Raw genomic sequence first — 19,781 nt, 5'->3', positions numbered from 1 at the left:
CCATTTTATAGCTGGAGGGGTGTTGTGTTGAAAGAAATCATTGAACATTTATAATAATTTTTTGCATTTATTTTACTTTTTGACCAAAAAGTGTTGATGTTTTTTACCAAAAAGGTATTTATGAATGGGAATCAAAGTGTGTTGAATGGGTTTTCAACTAGAGGTTTAAACCCGCCGAGGCCTGGTTCTTGATAACTTACCTCGACTTCATCTCAGTAAAATTATCAAGAACCAGACCTCGTGGGGATTAAACCACTAGTTGAAAACCTCTTCACCACACATTGATTCCTTAATAAAATACATCCAAACATCCGAGAGTAAAGTACTAGACATAATAACATAAGAAGACAACAAAACTTGTGTTTACCTAGAGCACTCATGCGTTGTCCGACAGCTTTTCCAGAATGCACCAGAGTCCAGTTGGGTCCCCAACCCACTCTGAAGGATCTACTCATGACCAAGCCAGCATCCGCTATGCAGGGTACCTTACCACATATCACTGACTGCTTGAGTGGTAAGATGGTCTGACGAGGGCGAGATCCAACGAGTCTAGAGGGTCGGTCTTGGGTCATTCCACTTGGATAATGATGGGGACCAGTGAAGGCAGGGTATTGTTTAGGAGCAGCAAATAAACCTTTAAAAAAATAAGACACACTTTGAATAAATGTTCCTTTTGTTTACCAACTTTCATGTCAAAATTATATTTAGTGTAAGCTTACAGGCCAAGGTGAGTTTTACAAGAAATGTAATGGCAGTTATTTTCTTAAAAATCTTTGTTACTTGTGTGTTTGTCTTTGTAGCCTGATTTGATCTTTTCATATTTATACTAGTCTCAATTATTTTGAAATTTTGGAAGCTCTCCTCATGCTTAATCAAAGTGATTCACTGTAGACTGAAGACTGGCAACAAATCAAAGGAACTGCTGAAGGTTTTTTAGAAACCTAGTTGAAATGTTTGTTTAATTGTTCCAAAAGGTTTTGATACCTTTTGTAGATCAAGTCTTTGGCCATGACATGAATCCCTACTCACTGTGAATCAATATGTATGTATTTAAGTTACCTGTTGAAAATTCAACTTCATAAGAAATTTACGTTTTAAGGAAAAAAAGTGAAAATCACAGAGCAATGTTTTCAGGTTTCAATGCTAAAATAATTTTCGTCTTCTGAGACAAAAAAAACTTTCATGAAATTGTTTTACTAATGTTTTAAAAACTACAGCACATCAGCAAGTAATATTTTAAGGGAAGCTTTCTACCACCATTATCTTCAAACCCTGTAAGTTTAATGTAAATCTGTGGAATTTGTGTTTGTATCGCGCAAAAATGTACACAAACCCTTTAAAGTAGTCATGTTGCGAGTAGTTGGAAAGGAAAACTAAACAATTAACAACTTAAAAATGTACACAAACCCTTTAAAGTAGTCATGTTGCGAGTAGTTGGAAAAGATAATAAACAAAGAACAACTTACCAGACACATAATGGTCTGAAGGGTCAAGCAGTTCATCCTTAACAGCCCTAGGTGTGGGGCTAGCTCTGACGTCTGCTGTAGGGCCCATACCAGCCAGATATTTGGCTGGACTACCCATGGGACGAGGCCACAACACTCCACCTCCCATGATCCTATTCAATCCTGTGGTATATCAAACAAATGCTTTAAGGCTATGCTCATGAAACAAAAATTTATCATAAGTTACACAACCTTTCAAAACCTGGGCCCAGTTTCATAGAGCTGCTTTGCAAAAAAAAACTATTAAGCACAACCAAATTATGCTTACCAGCTAAACTAACATTTTATACGTACAAAATGTAACTGCTATCCTGCTTAGTTGTGCAATAGCAGACAAATGTTAAGCGATATTTTATGCTTAAGTAGCTCTATGAAATTGGGCCCAGACAGCTGTCACCTTCTAAAGAGTTATGTAATTGCCTCAATTTAAACTACTCTGAAACATTCTAAAAGACTGAAAGTTGGCTATTTTTACGGAAATAATTATGCACTTGGGTTGATACTGCTCAAAATGATTTTCTACCTTCCGTCCAGGTAGTAGTTAACAAGCAGGACAGTTCCTTTCTCCCGAACAATCCGAAAAATCTACACCGCAGTAGTAGAATATAAAGCAAGACAGTTCTCTAAAGAACAAACTTTACCTGGCAAGTAGATACACACATGGTGTCACCGCAAACCAAATATATATGGATACCTCGCCATGCAATGCCTCAAATCCTATATTGATAAGGCTCCTTTAAAACCCTGATGGCATCTTACTAATGGGTGCGTTCGATTAGCTTCCCTGTGTCGACTCCGCGTTGCCCGGCTGAAAATTACCCGGCTGTCAGACAAACATGCCACACCACCTTCATGATCACTGTGTCATCGACGCGCTAAACTGCACTAGTAGTGTTGTCAGTTGCAGGTAAACATACAATTTGGTTGTTTCGCGCACGTTAGTCAATTTTGACACTTTGGTCTGAGATCCGGGTACTTAGCTGAGTGCTTATGTTGAAATACACCAAGTGAGAAGACTGGTCTTTGACAATATTAAGTATCAGTTGCAGAATAAAAGAAATGAGACGTCTGTACGACCAGTGTAGAGATTCAAGAGGTGAACTACACTAGTTTGGTTTACTGTACGCACCACTAGACCACCAGAATGCAATGTAGCTCTATGTCGACTCCGCGTTGCTCAGTCGGGTGAGCCGCTGACAAGAGCTTACCGAATGATCACACTCGCCCTCTCGTGGTGACGTCATGCACCTCAGGCAAGCCCCAAGTGACCCGTTCAACAAGCAGGGCAATTGGGGCTGACCAGGGTGAGCCCCTGGAATGACCTCAAAGCTATTTGAACGCACCGGAGACAGACCGGGTCGACACGAGGAAGCTAATTGGGTGCGTTATATTAATATAACGCACCCAATGTTTGGCATGTAGTCAAATCCAATAGCGCTACCTACCTCTTTCTTGATAGGACTCTTCCATTATAGGAATGGGGGATCCTCTAGATGGAGAGTCAAAGAACGAGGGTCTAGGCTGGGATGGAGCTGAGCGTAAAGCTAAAGGAACAAAACAAAAAAAAACATTTTCTACCAAATGATAATTAATACTTTTATTTTTATTTATTATTATTATACAACTTGAACGGGTAGCACTGTTAATAGCACCCTGCACTAATGACTTCAAAAAATTACCCGGCTGTAAGACAAACATGCCACACCACCTTTGTGATCACTGTGTCATCGACCACTGTACTGCACTAGTAGTGTAGTTAGTCGCGGGTAAACATACAATTTGGTTGTTTCGCACACGTTAGTCAAATTTTACACTTTTGTCTGAGATCTGGGTACTTAGCTTCTATTTTTAGCATTAGTGTGGAGTGCTTTAATTTGATGCTTATGTTGAGATACACCAAGTGAGAAGACTGGTCTTTGACAATTACCAAAGGTGTCCAGTGCCTTTAAGTATCAATTGCAGAATAAAAGAAATGAGATGACTGTAAGACCGGTGTAGAGATTCAATGTCTTGAGTTAAAGACACAGAGGTGAACTACACTAGTTTGGTTTACTGTACGCACCACTACACCACCAGAATGCAATGTATTATAATACATACTGGCCGGCTTAATTGGATGCGAAGGCATTATTTAATTTTCCTGATGGAACTTAAGTGAGAATACTGGTCTTTGACAATTACCAAAGGTGTCTAGTGCCTTTAATTTGGGGGTTTCTTTACCCATACACCAATGTGTGCTAGCACTGTTTACTCAGTACTCCCCCCCCCCCCCCCGAGTCATGTGAACAAAAAATCACTGGCACATTACTCAGGTGGGATTCGAACCCACTACCCTTGCAATTCTAGAGCAGTGTCTTACCAACTAGACTACCGAGGTTGTCTGGTAGCTAGAGGCAGTTCGAATCCTATGTTTTTGCAGCGTGTACCGCAACAATATAATAGATGTTAAATTTGCATCGGGGATAAAGAATATTATTTTGAATAGTAAGCATTTGTCATCATCATGAGACTGAATGATTTAATGATTTACAATCCTACCATAATCATATTCAACCGGTTCATCATCAGCAAAGAATGAGCCCTTCATGACCTGCAAGCGATGAGAGTTCATTCCTAAGACATTAGCAAGACGATGTGAAGATGCTGCATGATCAAGACCCTCTTCCAGCTCCTCCTGATCACTAGACAACCCCCGCTGGTTAGTATCGGCTGCTTCTACGTGTCCGTTAAGATAGAACCCACCGAGCCCTCTGATTGGTGAATCACCAGGCATCTCCATATCAATATCATCTCCCATTGGTTCTTCCTCCTGCTGCTCTCTAATTGGCTGGCTACGACTATCCAGGCCCACTTTAGGAGGCTGTTTTACCGCTGGCTTGGTTGGTACTTTTTTTGCTCCTGTTGGCTTGTGTCCTGGTTGCTGTTAGGCAAAAAACAACAACATTGAATTTCAAGTTATAAACTTTATTATTATTATTATTCATGGTTTATTAAAACACAGTTTCCATTTAGAAGTTTGACCATGAGAGAGAATTGCACTAATGAGTTAGCATGATGCAAAATTACAGACAGAGGGAAATTGGGTTTAACAGTTTTTATTTTATTTTATGCAAGTCGCCAGAGGCCTTTGCCACCTACTTCTAGGGCTGAAACAGGGTTACCCCTTTTACAGTCCATACGGATGTAGGCTTGGGCATCATCAGTCCGAAGCCTGGCCGGTAGAGCAGAAAGCATTACCTCCCCAATTTAACGTGGCAAGTATCACGAGCAGGATTGGAACCCACACTCTGCTGATCAACACCAGAGCTTGAATCCGGTTCTCGGCCATGACACGCCATTAAGGTGCCCTTACCAGAGGAACATTGCTGTGTCCCTTCAAGAGCAAAGTTCAAATTGCTGTGTCCCTTCAACAGCAAAGTTCAAATTGCTGTGTCCCTTCAACAGCAAAGTTCAAATTGCTGTGTCCCGTCAAGAGCAAAGTTCAAATTGCTGTGTCCCTTCAAGAGCAAAGTTCAAATTGATGTGTCCCTTCAAGAGCAAAGTTCAAATTGATGTGTCCCTTCAAGAGCAAAGTTCAAATTGCTGTGTCCCTTCAAGAGCAAAGTTCAAATTGCTGTGTCCCTTCAAGAGCAAAGTTCAAATTGCTGTGTCCCTTCAAGAGCAAAGTTCAAATTGCTGTGTCCCTTCAAGAGCAAAGTTCAAATTGCTGTGTCCCTTCAACAGCAAAGTTCAAATTGCTGTGTCCCTTCAAGAGCAAAGTTCAAATTGCTGTGTCCCATCAAGAGCAAAGTTCAAATTGATGTGTCCCTTCAAGAGCAAAGTTCAAATTGATGTGTCCCTTCAAGAGCAAAGTTCAAATTGCTGTGTCCCTTCAACAGCAAAGTTCAAATTGATGTGTCCCTTCAAGAGCAAAGTTCAAATTGATGTGTCCCTTTAAGAGCAAAGTTCAAATTGCTGTGTCCCTTCAAGAGCAAAGTTCAAATTGCTGTGTCCCTTCAACAGCAAAGTTCAAATTGATGTGTCCCTTCAAGAGCAAAGTTCAAATTGATGTGTCCCTTCAAGAGCAAAGTTCAAATTGATGTGTCCCTTCAAGAGCAAAGTTCAAATTGCTGTGTCCCTTCATTAACAAAGTTCAAATTGATGTGTCCCTTCAAGAGCAAAGTTCAAATTGATGTGTCCCTTCAAGAGCTAAGTTCAAATTGCTGTGTCCCTTCAAGAGCAAAGTTCAAATTGATGTGTCCCTTCAAGAGCAAAGTTCAAATTGCTGTGTCCCTTCAAGAGCAAAGTTCAAATTGATGTGTCCCTTCAAGAGCAAAGTTCAAATTGATGTGTCCCTTCAAGAGCAAAGTTCAAATTGATATGTCCCTTCAAGAGCAAAGTTCAAATTGATGTGTCCCTTCAAGAGCAAAGTTCAAATTGATGTGTCCCTTCAAGAGCAAAGTTCAAATTGATGTGTCCCTTCAAGAGCAAAGTTCAAATTGATGTGTCCCTTCAAGAGCAAAGTTCAAATTGATGTGTCTCTTCAACAGCAAAGTTCAAATTGCTGTGCCCCTTCAAGAGCAAAGTTCAAATTGCTGTGTCCCTTCATTAACAAAGTTCAAATTGATGTGTCCCTTCAAGAGCAAAGTTCAAATTGATGTGTCCCTTCAAGAGCTAAGTTCAAATTGCTGTGTCCCTTCAAGAGCAAAGTTCAAATTGATGTGTCCCTTCAAGAGCAAAGTTCAAATTGCTGTGTCCCTTCAAGAGCAAAGTTCAAATTGATGTGTCCCTTCAAGAGCAAAGTTCAAATTGATGTGTCCCTTCAAGAGCAAAGTTCAAATTGATATGTCCCTTCAAGAGCAAAGTTCAAATTGATGTGTCCCTTCAAGAGCAAAGTTCAAATTGATGTGTCCCTTCAAGAGCAAAGTTCAAATTGATGTGTCCCTTCAAGAGCAAAGTTCAAATTGATGTGTCCCTTCAAGAGCAAAGTTCAAATTGATGTGTCTCTTCAACAGCAAAGTTCAAATTGCTGTGCCCCTTCAAGAGCAAAGTTCAAATTGCTGTGCCCCTTCAAGAGCAAAGTTCAAATTGCTGTGCCCCTTCAAGAGCAAAGTTCAAATTGCTGTGCCCCTTCAACAGCAAAGTTCAAGGCATGCCAAGTTAAGGCTAGTACTCATGATGACTTGAATATAATTATGTGGACATCCTTATAACTTTACATTGTGCTCTGGGTGCATATGATAACTCACAAGTAAATAGGGCAACAACAAAAACACGTTTAGCGTCCTCGCCTTTTTCCTTTGAAGAGGCCGCCTCCTTTTATTGTTTTATTTAAACAAATGATACATTTCAACGATCTCAGATGAACAAAATTTAATTTCTACAAATTGGTCAGTCAGTTGTGTTTAAAAATGTGTCGGGAACTGGCCTTCTCCTCCTCCCTTTACTCAAAAAGGGAGGATGCTAACCATGTGTTTTTTTCTTCTTTAGTATTTAAAGGAAAGCTAAAAACTACTAAACTACTTTGACCATGATATTATTGATGCGTACCTTCTGCGTTTTCTGTTTCTTTGGATCCTGTGAGGGCGCTTCATCATCTTCATCGCTATCTGACAGTCCATACTTGGAGAAATGTTGGACCTACACAAAATACACACAAATCATGACAGAAAAACCCATCAGTTTACTACAGAACTTGCACCCAACGCGTGCAGATTTTTTCAAAGAAGAGAGTAAACCGCTACATGTTTGGGGATACTATTGTTAAGGAACTATTGTTAACAATAGGCCACAGTTTGTGCATGCGTGACCATTGCGCAATGGTTAGGACTTTGTTATCAAGCTGTGCACCGTTTAACAAAACTGATCTTAAATTCTAAACAGGGATGCGATTTTGTGAGGTTATAATCCTGGTTCATCACACGGATTCATTTCACATGATGCAAATTTGCTATTTTATTACATCAATTTCATCCTCAACAAGCATCGTTTTGAGACCTTGTGTAAAATGGGCTTTATTCACCATTCTTCAATGCTTACATGTACAGGAAGTATCAGTTTCAAAATTTCTTTTTACCAGACACCAAAATGTTCTTTTTGATAAACCTACCAGGAAGACCCATGATCCAGTTTTGGGTCGATATTCAATGAACTTAGCGCCTAGCTTGGCTGTAGCTTTCTCCAGCTTGTCCTCATAATTCAGAGCTGTAAGTCGCTCAGTATCCTGTCAAACAACAAAACAAACCCATTCTTAAAAGCACTGGACACTATTGGTAAGTTACTCAAAATAATTGTCAGCATAAAAACTGACTTGGTAACAAGCAATGGAGAGCTGTTGATAGTATAAAACATTGTGCGAAACGGCTCCCTCTGAAGTAACGTATTTGAGAAAGAGTTAATTTCTCACTCTTACTTTTCATACGCTTCTCCAACAACTACATTCCAGCCTTTTCATCGTACTGTTTTTCAGTTTGGAAAGGCTGACTGGGATGGTTTTCGATGTTTTCACGCAGATGTGCCACGGTCTTGGATACTAAGTCTTGGTCGTGATTTGGCAGCAGAGGAGTTTTCCTAATGGATTAACCTTGGTATGGAAATTGACATCCCGTCTCGTACCTACCAGATCAAGGCTCATTCTCAACCATGGTACACTCCAGCCTGTGCTGCAGCAATTGACATCCCGTCTCGTACCTACCAGATCAAGGCTCATTCTCAACCTTGGTACACTCCAGCCTGTGCTGCAGCAATTGACATCCCGTCTCGTACCTACCAGATCAAGGCTCATTCTCAACCTTGGTACACTCCAGCCTGTCCTGCAGCAATTGACATCCCGTCTCGTACCTACCAGATCAAGGCTCATTCTCAACCTTGGTACACTCCAGCCTGTGCTGCAGCAATTGACATCCCGTCTCGTACCTACCAGATCAAGGCTCATTCTCAACCTTGGTACACTCCAGCCTGTGCTGCAGCAATTGACATCCCGTCTCGTACCTACCAGATCAAGGCTCATTCTCAACCTTGGTACACCCCAGCCTGTGCTGCAGCAATTGACATCCCGTCTCGTACCTACCAGATCAAGGCTCATTCTCAACCTTGGTACACCCCAGCCTGTGCTGCAGCAATTGACATCCCGTCTCGTACCTACCAGATCAAGGCTCATTCTCAACCTTGGTACACCCCAGCCTGTCCTGCAGCAATTGACATCCCGTCTCGTACCTACCAGATCAAGGCTCATTCTCAACCTTGGTACACCCCAGCCTGTGCTGCAGCAATTGACATCCCGTCTCGTACCTACCAGATCAAGGCTCATTCTCAACCTTGGTACACCCCAGCCTGTCCTGCAGCAATTGACATCCCGTCTCGTACCTACCAGATCAAGGCTCATTCTCAACCTTGGTACACTCCAGCCTGTGCTGCAGCAATTGACATCCCGTCTCGTACCTACCAGATCAAGGCTCATTCTCAACCTTGGTACACCCCAGCCTGTCCTGCAGCAATTGACATCCCGTCTCGTACCTACCAGATCAAGGCTCATTCTCAACCTTGGTACACTCCAGCCTGTGCTGCAGCAATTGACATCCCGTCTCGTACCTACCAGATCAAGGCTCATTCTCAACCTTGGTACACTCCAGCCTGTGCTGCAGCAATTGACATCCCGTCTCGTACCTACCAGATCAAGGCTCATTCTCAACCTTGGTACACTCCAGCCTGTCCTGCAGCAATTGACATCCCGTCTCGTACCTACCAGATCAAGGCTCATTCTCAACCTTGGTACACTCCAGCCTGTGCTGCAGCAATTGACATCCCGTCTCGTACCTACCAGATCAAGGCTCATTCTCAACCTTGGTACACTCCAGCCTGTCCTGCAGCAATTGACATCCCGTCTCGTACCTACCAGATCAAGGCTCATTCTCAACCTTGGTACACTCCAGCCTGTCCTGCAGCAATTGACATCCCGTCTCGTACCTACCAGATCAAGGCTCATTCTCAACCTTGGTACACTCACGCCTGTCCTGCAGCAATTGACATCCCGTCTCGTACCTACCAGATCAAGGCTCATTCTCAACCTTGGTACACTCCAGCCTGTGCTGCAGCAATTGACATCCCGTCTCGTACCTACCAGATCAAGGCTCATTCTCAACCTTGGTACACTCCAGCCTGTCCTGCAGCAATTGACATCCCGTCTCGTACCTACCAGATCAAGGCTCATTCTCAACCTTGGTACACTCCAGCCTGTCCTGCAGCAATTGACATCCCGTCTCGTACCTACCAGATCAAGGCTCATTCTCAACCTTGGTACACCCCAGCTTGTGCTGCAGCAATTGACATCCCGTCTCGTACCTACCAGATCAAGGCTCATTCTCAACCTTGGTACACTCCAGCCTGTGCTGCAGCAATTGACATCCCGTCTCGTACCTACCAGATCAAGGCTCATTCTCAACCTTGGTACACTCCAGCCTGTGCTGCAGCAATTGACATCCCGTCTCGTACCTACCAGATCAAGGCTCATTCTCAACCTTGGTACACTCCAGCCTGTGCTGCAGCAATTGACATCCCGTCTCGTACCTACCAGATCAAGGCTCATTCTCAACCTTGGTACACTCCAGCCTGTCCTGCAGCAATTGACATCCCGTCTCGTACCTACCAGATCAAGGCTCATTCTCAACCTTGGTACACTCCAGCCTGTCCTGCAGCAATTGACATCCCGTCTCGTACCTACCAGATCAAGGCTCATTCTCAACCTTGGTACACTCACGCCTGTCCTGCAGCAATTGACATCCCGTCTCGTACCTACCAGATCAAGGCTCATTCTCAACCTTGGTACACTCCAGCCTGTCCTGCAGCAATTGACATCCCGTCTCGTACCTACCAGATCAAGGCTCATTCTCAACCTTGGTACACTCCAGCCTGTCCTGCAGCAATTGACATCCCGTCTCGTACCTACCAGATCAAGGCTCATTCTCAACCTTGGTACACTCCAGCCTGTCCTGCAGCAATTGACATCCCGTCTCGTACCTACCAGATCAAGGCTCATTCTCAACCTTGGTACACCCCAGCTTGTGCTGCAGCAATTGACATCCCGTCTCGTACCTACCAGATCAAGGCTCATTCTCAACCTTGGTACACTCCAGCCTGTCCTGCAGCAATTGCTCATTGTAACAATTTTGTTAAATAAGTATCTTCTTGTAGGAACTTTAGACAGTAAGCATCTTTTCCATAAAACTCGAACCCATGACCACTAGACCACCGAGCTAACCCGATGGCTAGGGGCAGTTCAAATCCTAACCAGCAGGTACCACAATGATTTAGTTGTTAAAATTTGCAATGGGGATAAAGAACATAATTTAGTTTCACCCTTACAGATCTAAATATCTATCAATCAAGACCAGGGCTGAATTTCAGCTAGCTGCTTAAGCACAAAAATAAGCTAGGCAAAACAAAACTATGCTAACCAGAATAAGGTTACCAGTCAAAATATCATGCCACATGTACAAGCTTTGACTGGTGTTCTGCTCGTTATTGCTAAGCAGGGATGTTTTACGCAGTATTTTCTATGAATTTGGGCCCAGGACTATGTTCTTACTGTAATAGCTTTGCGGGAAGTCTTATCAGTTGGCCAAGTATGATCCAGTGTTACTTCTGCTTTCTTATTCAGCCCTTGACCCACATCTGGCTTGGTAGTGTCATCTGGGTAGACCGTAATCTCCTTACGTCGAAAATGAACTGAAATTTGAAACAATTATAACAATTCTAGTCACGATACAAGACTATGACAAAAAAACATTGTGCGAGTTTAAATCATGATTTCTGTATTGAATATATCTATTCCTTGAAATTAATTTGTCCTTATACATTTGGTTTGCGGTAACACCATGTGTGTGTCTACTTGCCAGGTATTAATTGTTTTTAGAGAACTGTCTTTCTTTATTCTACTACCTTGGAGTAGATTTATCAGATGTTCGGGAGACTTCTCAGTTCAGTAAAGAACCGTCCTGCTTTTACCCAGGCGAAAGGTATAGAAAACTCAACATATGCATAAATAACAAGCCTGTGAAAATTTCAGCTCAATCGGTCGTCGAAGTTGCAAGATAAAAATGAAAGAAAAAACGCACAAAGTTGTGTGCTTTCTGATGCTTGATTTCGAGACCTCAAATTCTAAACTTGAGGTCTCCAAATAAAATTCGTGGAAAATTACTTCTTTCTCGAAAACTACGTCACTTCAGAGGGAGCTGTTTTACACAATGTTTTATACTATCAACCTCTCCCCATTACTCGTAATCAAGAAAGTTTTAATGATGATAATTATTTTGAATAATTACCAATAGTGTCCACTGCCTTTAACAGAATTTATACCAACAACCGCTAGGCCATGAAGCGCCACAACTTAACAGGCAGAGCCCAATTTCATAGAGCTGCTTAAGCAGAAAATATTGCATAACAATTGTCTGCTAAGCAGGAATGAGCAGGATGCCTGGCACAAATTGTGCATGTGACATGGCAGATCGGGTGGAAACCTTATTATGGTAAGCATAATTTTGTTATGCTTAGCTACTTTATGCACTTAAGCAGCTCTATGAACTTGGGCCCTGCAGCCGATTTTACAAAGTGCTAGGATCAATCCTATCTCGATTTAGGACGAGTAACCTGTCCTAACTTAGGATGGGTTCAATATGTCCTAACATCTATAGATACGGAACCGAACTCATCCTAAGTCGTAATATTAATCCTAAGTTAGGAAGAGTTTGGTGAAAACGACAGCTGGTCATCTCCATTGTACCCACCTATCTCATCTAGATTCAGTCCAGCAATATCGGTAAATCCAGGGAAGAAAACGCTTCCATATCCACTGCGTCCGATGGTCAGATCCTCCACATAACACTCTCCATTCTCACCCATCAATGAGCCCAGGTCCTCAAGGGGTGGGATGGTATAGTACCCTGATCGTCTCAATGTAACACCAGCAGGGTTAGGTGGAGGAGTATTCTCCTGATCGTCTTGGATATCTGGCAGGGAGGAGTGGTCTAGATCACTGGTGGAGGATAGCTCACTAGAGTTGAGCTTACTGGAAGGTTTGGATTGGACGTTCAGGTCAGTGATGGTGCAGTCTGGATCCTCTTGCTTCCGTGGACTGAAATCAACAAAACATTCAGCTTTATCACACAATCTTTACTAGACAATCCACTTGGTTCTCAGAGGTTAATCCTGCTAATTTATATTAATTTTGGTTTAACCCATAAGCACTGTACACTCAGTACTTTCCCCCCCGAGTCCCCGAGGCATATTACTCGGGTACAATTGTGTCTTACCAACTAGACTACCGCGATTGCCCGGTAGCTAGAGGCAGTTCGAATCCTATATTTTAACAGTGGATACCGCAACAATAATAGATGTTAAATTTGCACCGGGGATAAAGTATTTTAATTTTAGTTTTACCCTTACACAGATGTAAAATCACCAGCATATGACTCACTTCGAACCCACGACATTTGCATTTCTAGAGCAGTGTCTTACCAACTAAACTACAGAGATTGCCCAGTAGCTAGAGGCAGTTTGAATCCTATATTTTAGCAACGGGACTGCAACGATTTAAATAGATGTTAAATTTGCATCAAGGTTTTTGTTCATAACAAGAAATCAATACACTTTCAAAACAACCCTGAAAACTCATCTTTTTTTTTAAAAACATTTCAGTTACATTCCATAGACATTGTTTTTTTTTATTTTCTTGATCTTTGCACCACTGGAGGACAACCAAGAGGGAACTTTTTTGTTGGAGGACTTTTTATGGATACCAGTGCTATAGAAGAGGTCAATATTAATATTATTAATATTATTAATATTATTAATATTATTATTAATATTATATTATTATTAATATTATATTATTAATATTAATTATTATTATTATTATTATCAGCTGGATGTTTTTTAATAGTAGTTGTGGTCTAGTGGCGAAACATCTGCTCTAGAATGGAAACGGTCATGGGTTCAAATCCCATCCGATAAGCCTGTGGATTTTTTGGGACAGGACTAGAGAGACTCCACAAATTGTTGCATTGAGTAAAACACAAACAACATACTATTAATTTTGGTTTTTAGCCATACACCGATTTGTGGTAGTACTGTATACTCAGTACTTTCCCCGAGTCCTATGAAAAAATATCCCAGGCATGGCATGGCATATTACTCAGATGGGATTCAAACAAATAACATACCTTGATGTTGTCGGGATATCATTTTGATGTGACTGGGGTTTGGAGAATAGTCTGGTACCTCCGGGTGTTTCTAATACTTCCTCATTGTCCAGAGAACCCTGTCTCCTACAAAATACAAATATGCAAAGGTTTAACTGGTTGGGTTAAGAGCTGCTTGTACAAAGGAATACATATAGCAGAAAGTAATCCCCATCCACAGTACTTAAGCATCAGAGTCCAGCTTTCTCCAGAAGACGATCAGAACATACTGATTGAAACGTCGAGTTGAAACCAACGATTCTTTTCAGAACAACCCCAACTCATTCAGAGATTATCATTACATGGTGTTACCGCAAACCTTTACTAAAAAGGAAATAATCGAGCAATCTTGCAACCTAGAAACAGTAACTTATTGCAATGTGACCTACCCAACTAGCAGGAGCACATTAACAACATGTACAAAGGGTTATACGAATAACAACTTGGTTTACAACTTTGTTTAATAAAAGTGGCTTCTTACATAGTGCGCATATCTGTCACTCAGTGAGGCTCACGGCAGTATTATCCTGCAAGGTATGTGGGACTACGTCTGAATTATGAGATCTACTTATTTTACTTAGCACCATGTAATGGTTTACAAGGTGCTGTGGCGCAATATGCAGCCAATCAAACCAGGAACACAAGGGCGAACCCCTTCTCTTTTCAATAAGTGCATTGGGTTCTTTTACATCCAAAGGACAAAGCATCGTGGTTAAGTGTCTTGCTTGAGGACACAGGTGTCACAACTCAAACTCGAAACTCACACTCTGCTGATAAGAAACACCAGAGTTTGAATCCAGTGCTCTTAACCGCTAGGCCATGACATGCCTCATTGAAAAGAACATTCCATCTTTCAACTCACGAAAGTATTAGCACCATTGCACCACTGATTATTTGTATATTATTTGATGATGAACTTAACACTACAACTTACTGGTTTGGAGATGGTTTTGAGGAAGGGTTGCTCGGATAAGTTGGCAGTGGGGATAGAAGAGTCTCTTCTTGTGCCAAAGAGCGACTGGAATTCAACAGATGATCCTCCTCCATGGATTTCTATCAAAACGAAACAAAGTAATAATAATAAGAAATTGGGAGGCTAATCATCCTTACTAGCAGCTAAGAGCTGAATTGCGAAGGACGCCACTATGTGTTCTAGAAGCAGGCATTCAACCGCGCCTTTGGCAGCCAGCCTTATCAACCCATTATGACCACAGAGCACAGCCAGAGATCGAAAGGGTTTGATTTTTCCCGAGGGAGGAAAACCGGATTGTCTGGAAAACTCTCAAACAGTGCTTAACAGTTGTCTTAAACAAAAATGAGCAGAATACCAGCTGGCTGTAACCAATAAATGTTTCGTTCAATGATCAGTGAACAACCAACCAATGTCAAGTTCAACCGAAATAGTTATTAGTTACGACCGCAAAATTGCACTCCTAGTGAGATTTAACAGAATATTACCCAAGCCTGGAGGCGTGACTGTAGACCGTATCCAATATAATCTCACCGTTCAAATACCTGCCTTAAAACATGGCGTCTGTGAGCTTGTGCGTGTGGGTATGGTGCGTGTGCCATAGAAATCAAACTGGGAACACTGCGTGCTTCATTGATGTTTGTGTTTAGACGTGCATACAGCCTGCCCTACAATATGGGCACTTTCATAGCAACAAAGGGGTTATTCAATACGGTCTGTAACAGTAGGAACATCCAATGAAGAACTCTCTACTTACATCGTCTTTCTTCTTAATGACGAGTTTCTTGACACTCCTCCTTGGTACAAACATCTCAGTATTAAGAGTCAGGTCCTCATCATCTAGCCCATCAAACAGCTTTGACTGCAAGGAAAGAAGGAAGTACCGAGGATATTATCAAGCAAATCGATTTGGTTGGTTTGATTTAATATGGTTGGCTTGTGCGAAAAGCGCGCGCCTCTCACCAAGGTGACCCTGGTTCGATACCTGGCCGGGGCCATCTGAGTTGAGTTGAGTGTTGGTTCTCTGCTGTGCCACGAGGGTTTTCCAGACCATCCAGTTTTCCTCCCTTGGTTTGATTGGTTGAACAACTTACAGTATTTTATGTACACTATGGGAAAGACTTCAATCTTAGTGCCTTGTAACACAAGTCAACTTTTACAAGTAACTTGGAGGCAACCAACTGCAGTACACGCTACAGGATCATAGTAGCACATGAGTAATTTTACAAACGATGTCTCACGATCCACAAGAAAGATATGTGAACATTCAAATGAGAATGCTCCATCTTTTTGGAGATTGCCTGGAACTGGTTGCCTGTAAATTGCCAAGAGGAGGATATTGCCAATTCGGTTAATATTTTAGAAATCCCCACAGTGTGATTGTTGCTGTTTTTGTGTCTTTAAAGACTGTGGACACTATTGGTAATTGTCAAAGACTAGTCTTCACAGTTGGTGTATCTCAACATGTGCATAAAATAACCTGTGAAAATTTGAGCTCAATCGGTCGTCGAATTTGCGAGATAATAATGAAAGAAAAAACTTGTGTCACGAAGTTGTGTGCTTTCTGATGCTTGATTTGGAGACCTCAAATTCTAAACTTGTGGTCTCGAAATCAAATTCGTGGAAAATTACTTCTTTCTCGAAAACTACGTCACTTCAGAGAGAGCTGTTTCTCACAATGTTTTATACCATCAACCTCTCCCCATAACTCGTAATCAAGTAAGGTTTTATTATGATAATTATTTTGAGTAATTACCAATAGTGTCCACTGCCTTTGAAGGGTTTGGTATCTTTTGTACATAAATTTTTGGCCATGACATGAATCCCTAATCACTGTGAATGAAGATGTACGTGATATAATTTACCTGTAGAAATTTCAGCTTCATGAGTCGTCAAGATTGTAAAAAAAAAAAGTGAAAATCATAGAGAAATGTTTTCAAGTGAGTCGCGTAAATCTATCGACATGCTAAAATAACTGTTGTTTAATTGTTTTACTTATTTCTTTAAAAAACTACAGCACCTCAGCAAGTAATATTTGAAGGGAAGCTTTCTACCATCGTTATCATCTCCTGCAGTGTAAGTTTAATGTAAATATCTGGATGTTTGTGGTTTGTGTCATACAAAACTACACAAACCCTTTAAGAGCAACAATAGTAAGAGATCAAAGTTGAGATATTTTCCTTTCTCAGACACGGAACAAATATTATCCTGTCTTTATACACCAATACAGGCGTGCAATTGCTGGGTGCCGTGGGCCATGCCTAGTTCTATGCACAAAGACACGAGAAAATTGTTTTCCTTTTCACTTTTTACTTGAATTGAATGTCTTCCTCAACAATCTATGCAATTCCCTGATATGGCTGCATGATATAACGATGTACTACATTCTTGATTAATGTTTTAAAATTAAGCAGAAAGTAAAATACTGAAATTCTGACAAAATACCTTGCAACGCATTTTAGCGACTATTATGCAGTCTCCGTGTCTTTGACCCCTAACTCACCTAAGACAAGCACCGGTTTCAAGATGATTTGGTTTCTATTTAGTTGTGGTCAGTGATCTACAACGGTATATCATGATGTTCTGTCAAGGAAATTGTGTAAGTCATTGAGGAAAACATCTAATTTCCATAAAGAGTGAAAAGGAACATGCTTTCCTCGTGTCTTTGTACACAAAAATAGGCACAAGTACACCGCAGCAGTGGCGCGCAGTGCCCAACACTTGCGCGCCCGGATTGGTGTATAGGTTTCATTATTTGCCATAAAGGAATCCTGATCAATACCTTATGAGAGACACCTTGAATTAGAGGCTTAGGACGAAGCTTAGCAGAGGGTCTTGATGATACCTGTGCAAATAAAAAGGGTCATTATCAGCCAAGAACACAAGTTTACTTCAGGAAAACATAAGTCACTTTGAGAGTTTTGTTACCATAATAAATAATAATAGTGGCTTATATATAGCACGCATATTCGTCACTCAGTGATGCTCAAGGCGCTTTTAACATACAGTATTTCCTGCAAGGTATGTGGGACTATGTTTAAATTATGATATCTACTCCTTTTACATAGCACCATGTAATGGCTTACAAGGTGATGTGGCGCAATATGCTGCCAATCAAACCAGGAACACCGGGGCGAACCCTTCTCTTGATTAAGAACACAGGTGTCATGACTGGGACTCGAACCCACACTCTGCTGATCAGAAACACAAGAGTTTGAATATGGTGCTCTTAACCGCTCGGCCACGACACTTCCACGACGTAACCACAGTAAAATAAACGTTCACAATATGGTAGGCATAGGTGTTATGCATTTAGGAGTGACACTCGGACAAATTACAACATTGATGATGCTACATCTCTCTGCTATGATCTTGTTGAAGCTGCCATCATCGATGTTGTCCCTGTTGTCCGTCCACGACGTCCCTCACCTCCTTGGTTTGATGGACAAGTTCATTTTGCCCTAAGAGCCAAAGAACGAGCATTTCCCCGCAAGAAGTCCAATCCTACTCCGGAGAACATAGCATCAAGAACTGATTTCAAGAAACTGGTAAAGATTAAGTATGCATCATATCTTCAATCAATCACTGATGACATTGGTAAAAATCCAAAACGTTTTTGGAGTTTTATTAAGGCTCGATCCCGCCGGCATGCCTTGCCTTCAACTCTTCGTCATAAAACCTCAGGTCTAGAAGCTACTGATTCGTCTAGCAAAGCGACTCTTTTTATGGACCTTTTCCAGTCTGTCTATCTTCCACCATCTGATGAATCTGATGCAACGGAGACTATGCCTACTCTTCAGTCTGCTAACTTGAATGCCATGCCTGCTATCCAAATAACTGAATCTGATGTTCTACAAAAGTTAAACAATATTGACTGTTCTAAAGCTAGTGGATCAGGTAATGTATCAGGTTTTGTTTTTAATCACTGTGGTGGTGCCCTCTGTGGTCCTTTATGGTACATTTTCACAAGAGCATCCAAGGAGGGATGCTTTCCTTCAAGTTGGAAAACTGCTAACCTTGTTCTTATCCATAAGGCTGGTAAAAAGTCAAGTGTCTCTAACTATAGGCCAATTTCATTAATCCCTCAGGTAGCCAAGGTTTATGAAAAAATACTATGTGAGCAGATTTTTTCCCATGTTCGACCTGCGATTTTTGAGCAACAGCACGGTTGTGTCTCTGGAAGGGATTGTTCCACAAACCTTACTTCACTTTTACTTGAGGCATACCATGCTGTTGATCAGAGAGAGCAGTTAGATGCTATTTATACTGATTTTTCCAAGGCATTTGATCGAGTCAATCATGATTTTCTTTTGTACAAACTGAACTCCTACAATATTCATCCAAATGAATTAATTTTGTTACAAAGTTATCTAACTGGCAGAAAACATAGAGTAGTTGTGGATGGTTTTTTCTTCCGAATGGAAAACAGTCCCCTCTGGAATTCCACAGGGTTCAATTCTAGGACCTCTCTTATTTACATTATTTGTTAACGATCTTCCTGAATGTTTAAGTAATAAATGTTTACTTTTATGCTGATGATCTAAAGGTTTTTCGTCAGATTGGTTGCTCAGCCGATACTATTTCTTTGCAGGCTGACTTAGATAGAATTCTTGACTGGTCTAAAACATGGCGTCTATTTCTTAACGCTAACAAATGTAGCATTTTAACCCTGACTCTCAAGAAGAAGCCTGTCAAATTTAATTAAACCTTAGGTGATAATATTCTTACTGGTGTTGATGTCCAGAAAGATCTTGGTATTTTTATTGACAGCAGACTCACTTTCATTCCGCATGTTAATACTATTTTCAAAAAAGCCAATCGCATGAGTGGTTTAGTATGGCGTAACTTTCGCTCTTAAAGAATGAGCATATTTTACTTATCTTGTTTTGTTCTCTCATCAGACCTAATCTTGAATTTTGTACTATTGTATTTAACTCTATTTCAGCCCATCAAGCACATAGACTAGAGGGAGTTCAGTTTCGTTTTTTCAAATTTATTCACAGGACACTAAACAATGGCACTGTTTATAACTTGGATTATCTTGACCTATGTAAAATGTACAGACTTCCACCCCTTAGACAGAGAAGAATTTTG

General features: G+C 41.2%; 1 protein-coding gene across 2 annotated transcripts in view; it reads right to left on the bottom strand.

Moving 5' to 3' along the window:
• Positions 1–19,781, bottom strand: part of LOC117293368 (nuclear pore complex protein Nup98-Nup96-like) — a gene marked incomplete at its 3' end in the record, with an annotated part of 62,722 nt that overhangs the window by 9,762 nt on the left and 33,179 nt on the right. For both annotated transcript variants that reach the window (XM_033775663.1, XM_033775664.1), the window contains 12 exon segments: positions 368–634; positions 1,467–1,628; positions 2,951–3,049; positions 4,044–4,425; positions 7,035–7,124; positions 7,594–7,707; positions 11,068–11,207; positions 12,266–12,612; positions 13,700–13,804; positions 14,652–14,770; positions 15,445–15,549; positions 17,470–17,532. In XM_033775663.1, the coding sequence (XP_033631554.1) occupies positions 368–634; positions 1,467–1,628; positions 2,951–3,049; positions 4,044–4,425; positions 7,035–7,124; positions 7,594–7,707; positions 11,068–11,207; positions 12,266–12,612; positions 13,700–13,804; positions 14,652–14,770; positions 15,445–15,549; positions 17,470–17,532 (1,993 nt within the window).

The sequence above is a fragment of the Asterias rubens genome, chromosome 8 (genome assembly GCF_902459465.1).
Source record: "Asterias rubens chromosome 8, eAstRub1.3, whole genome shotgun sequence".
Taxonomy (NCBI): domain Eukaryota; kingdom Metazoa; phylum Echinodermata; class Asteroidea; order Forcipulatida; family Asteriidae; genus Asterias; species Asterias rubens.
Note: the sequence above shows the minus strand (reverse complement) of the source record. Positions and strands in the feature narration are given on the sequence as shown.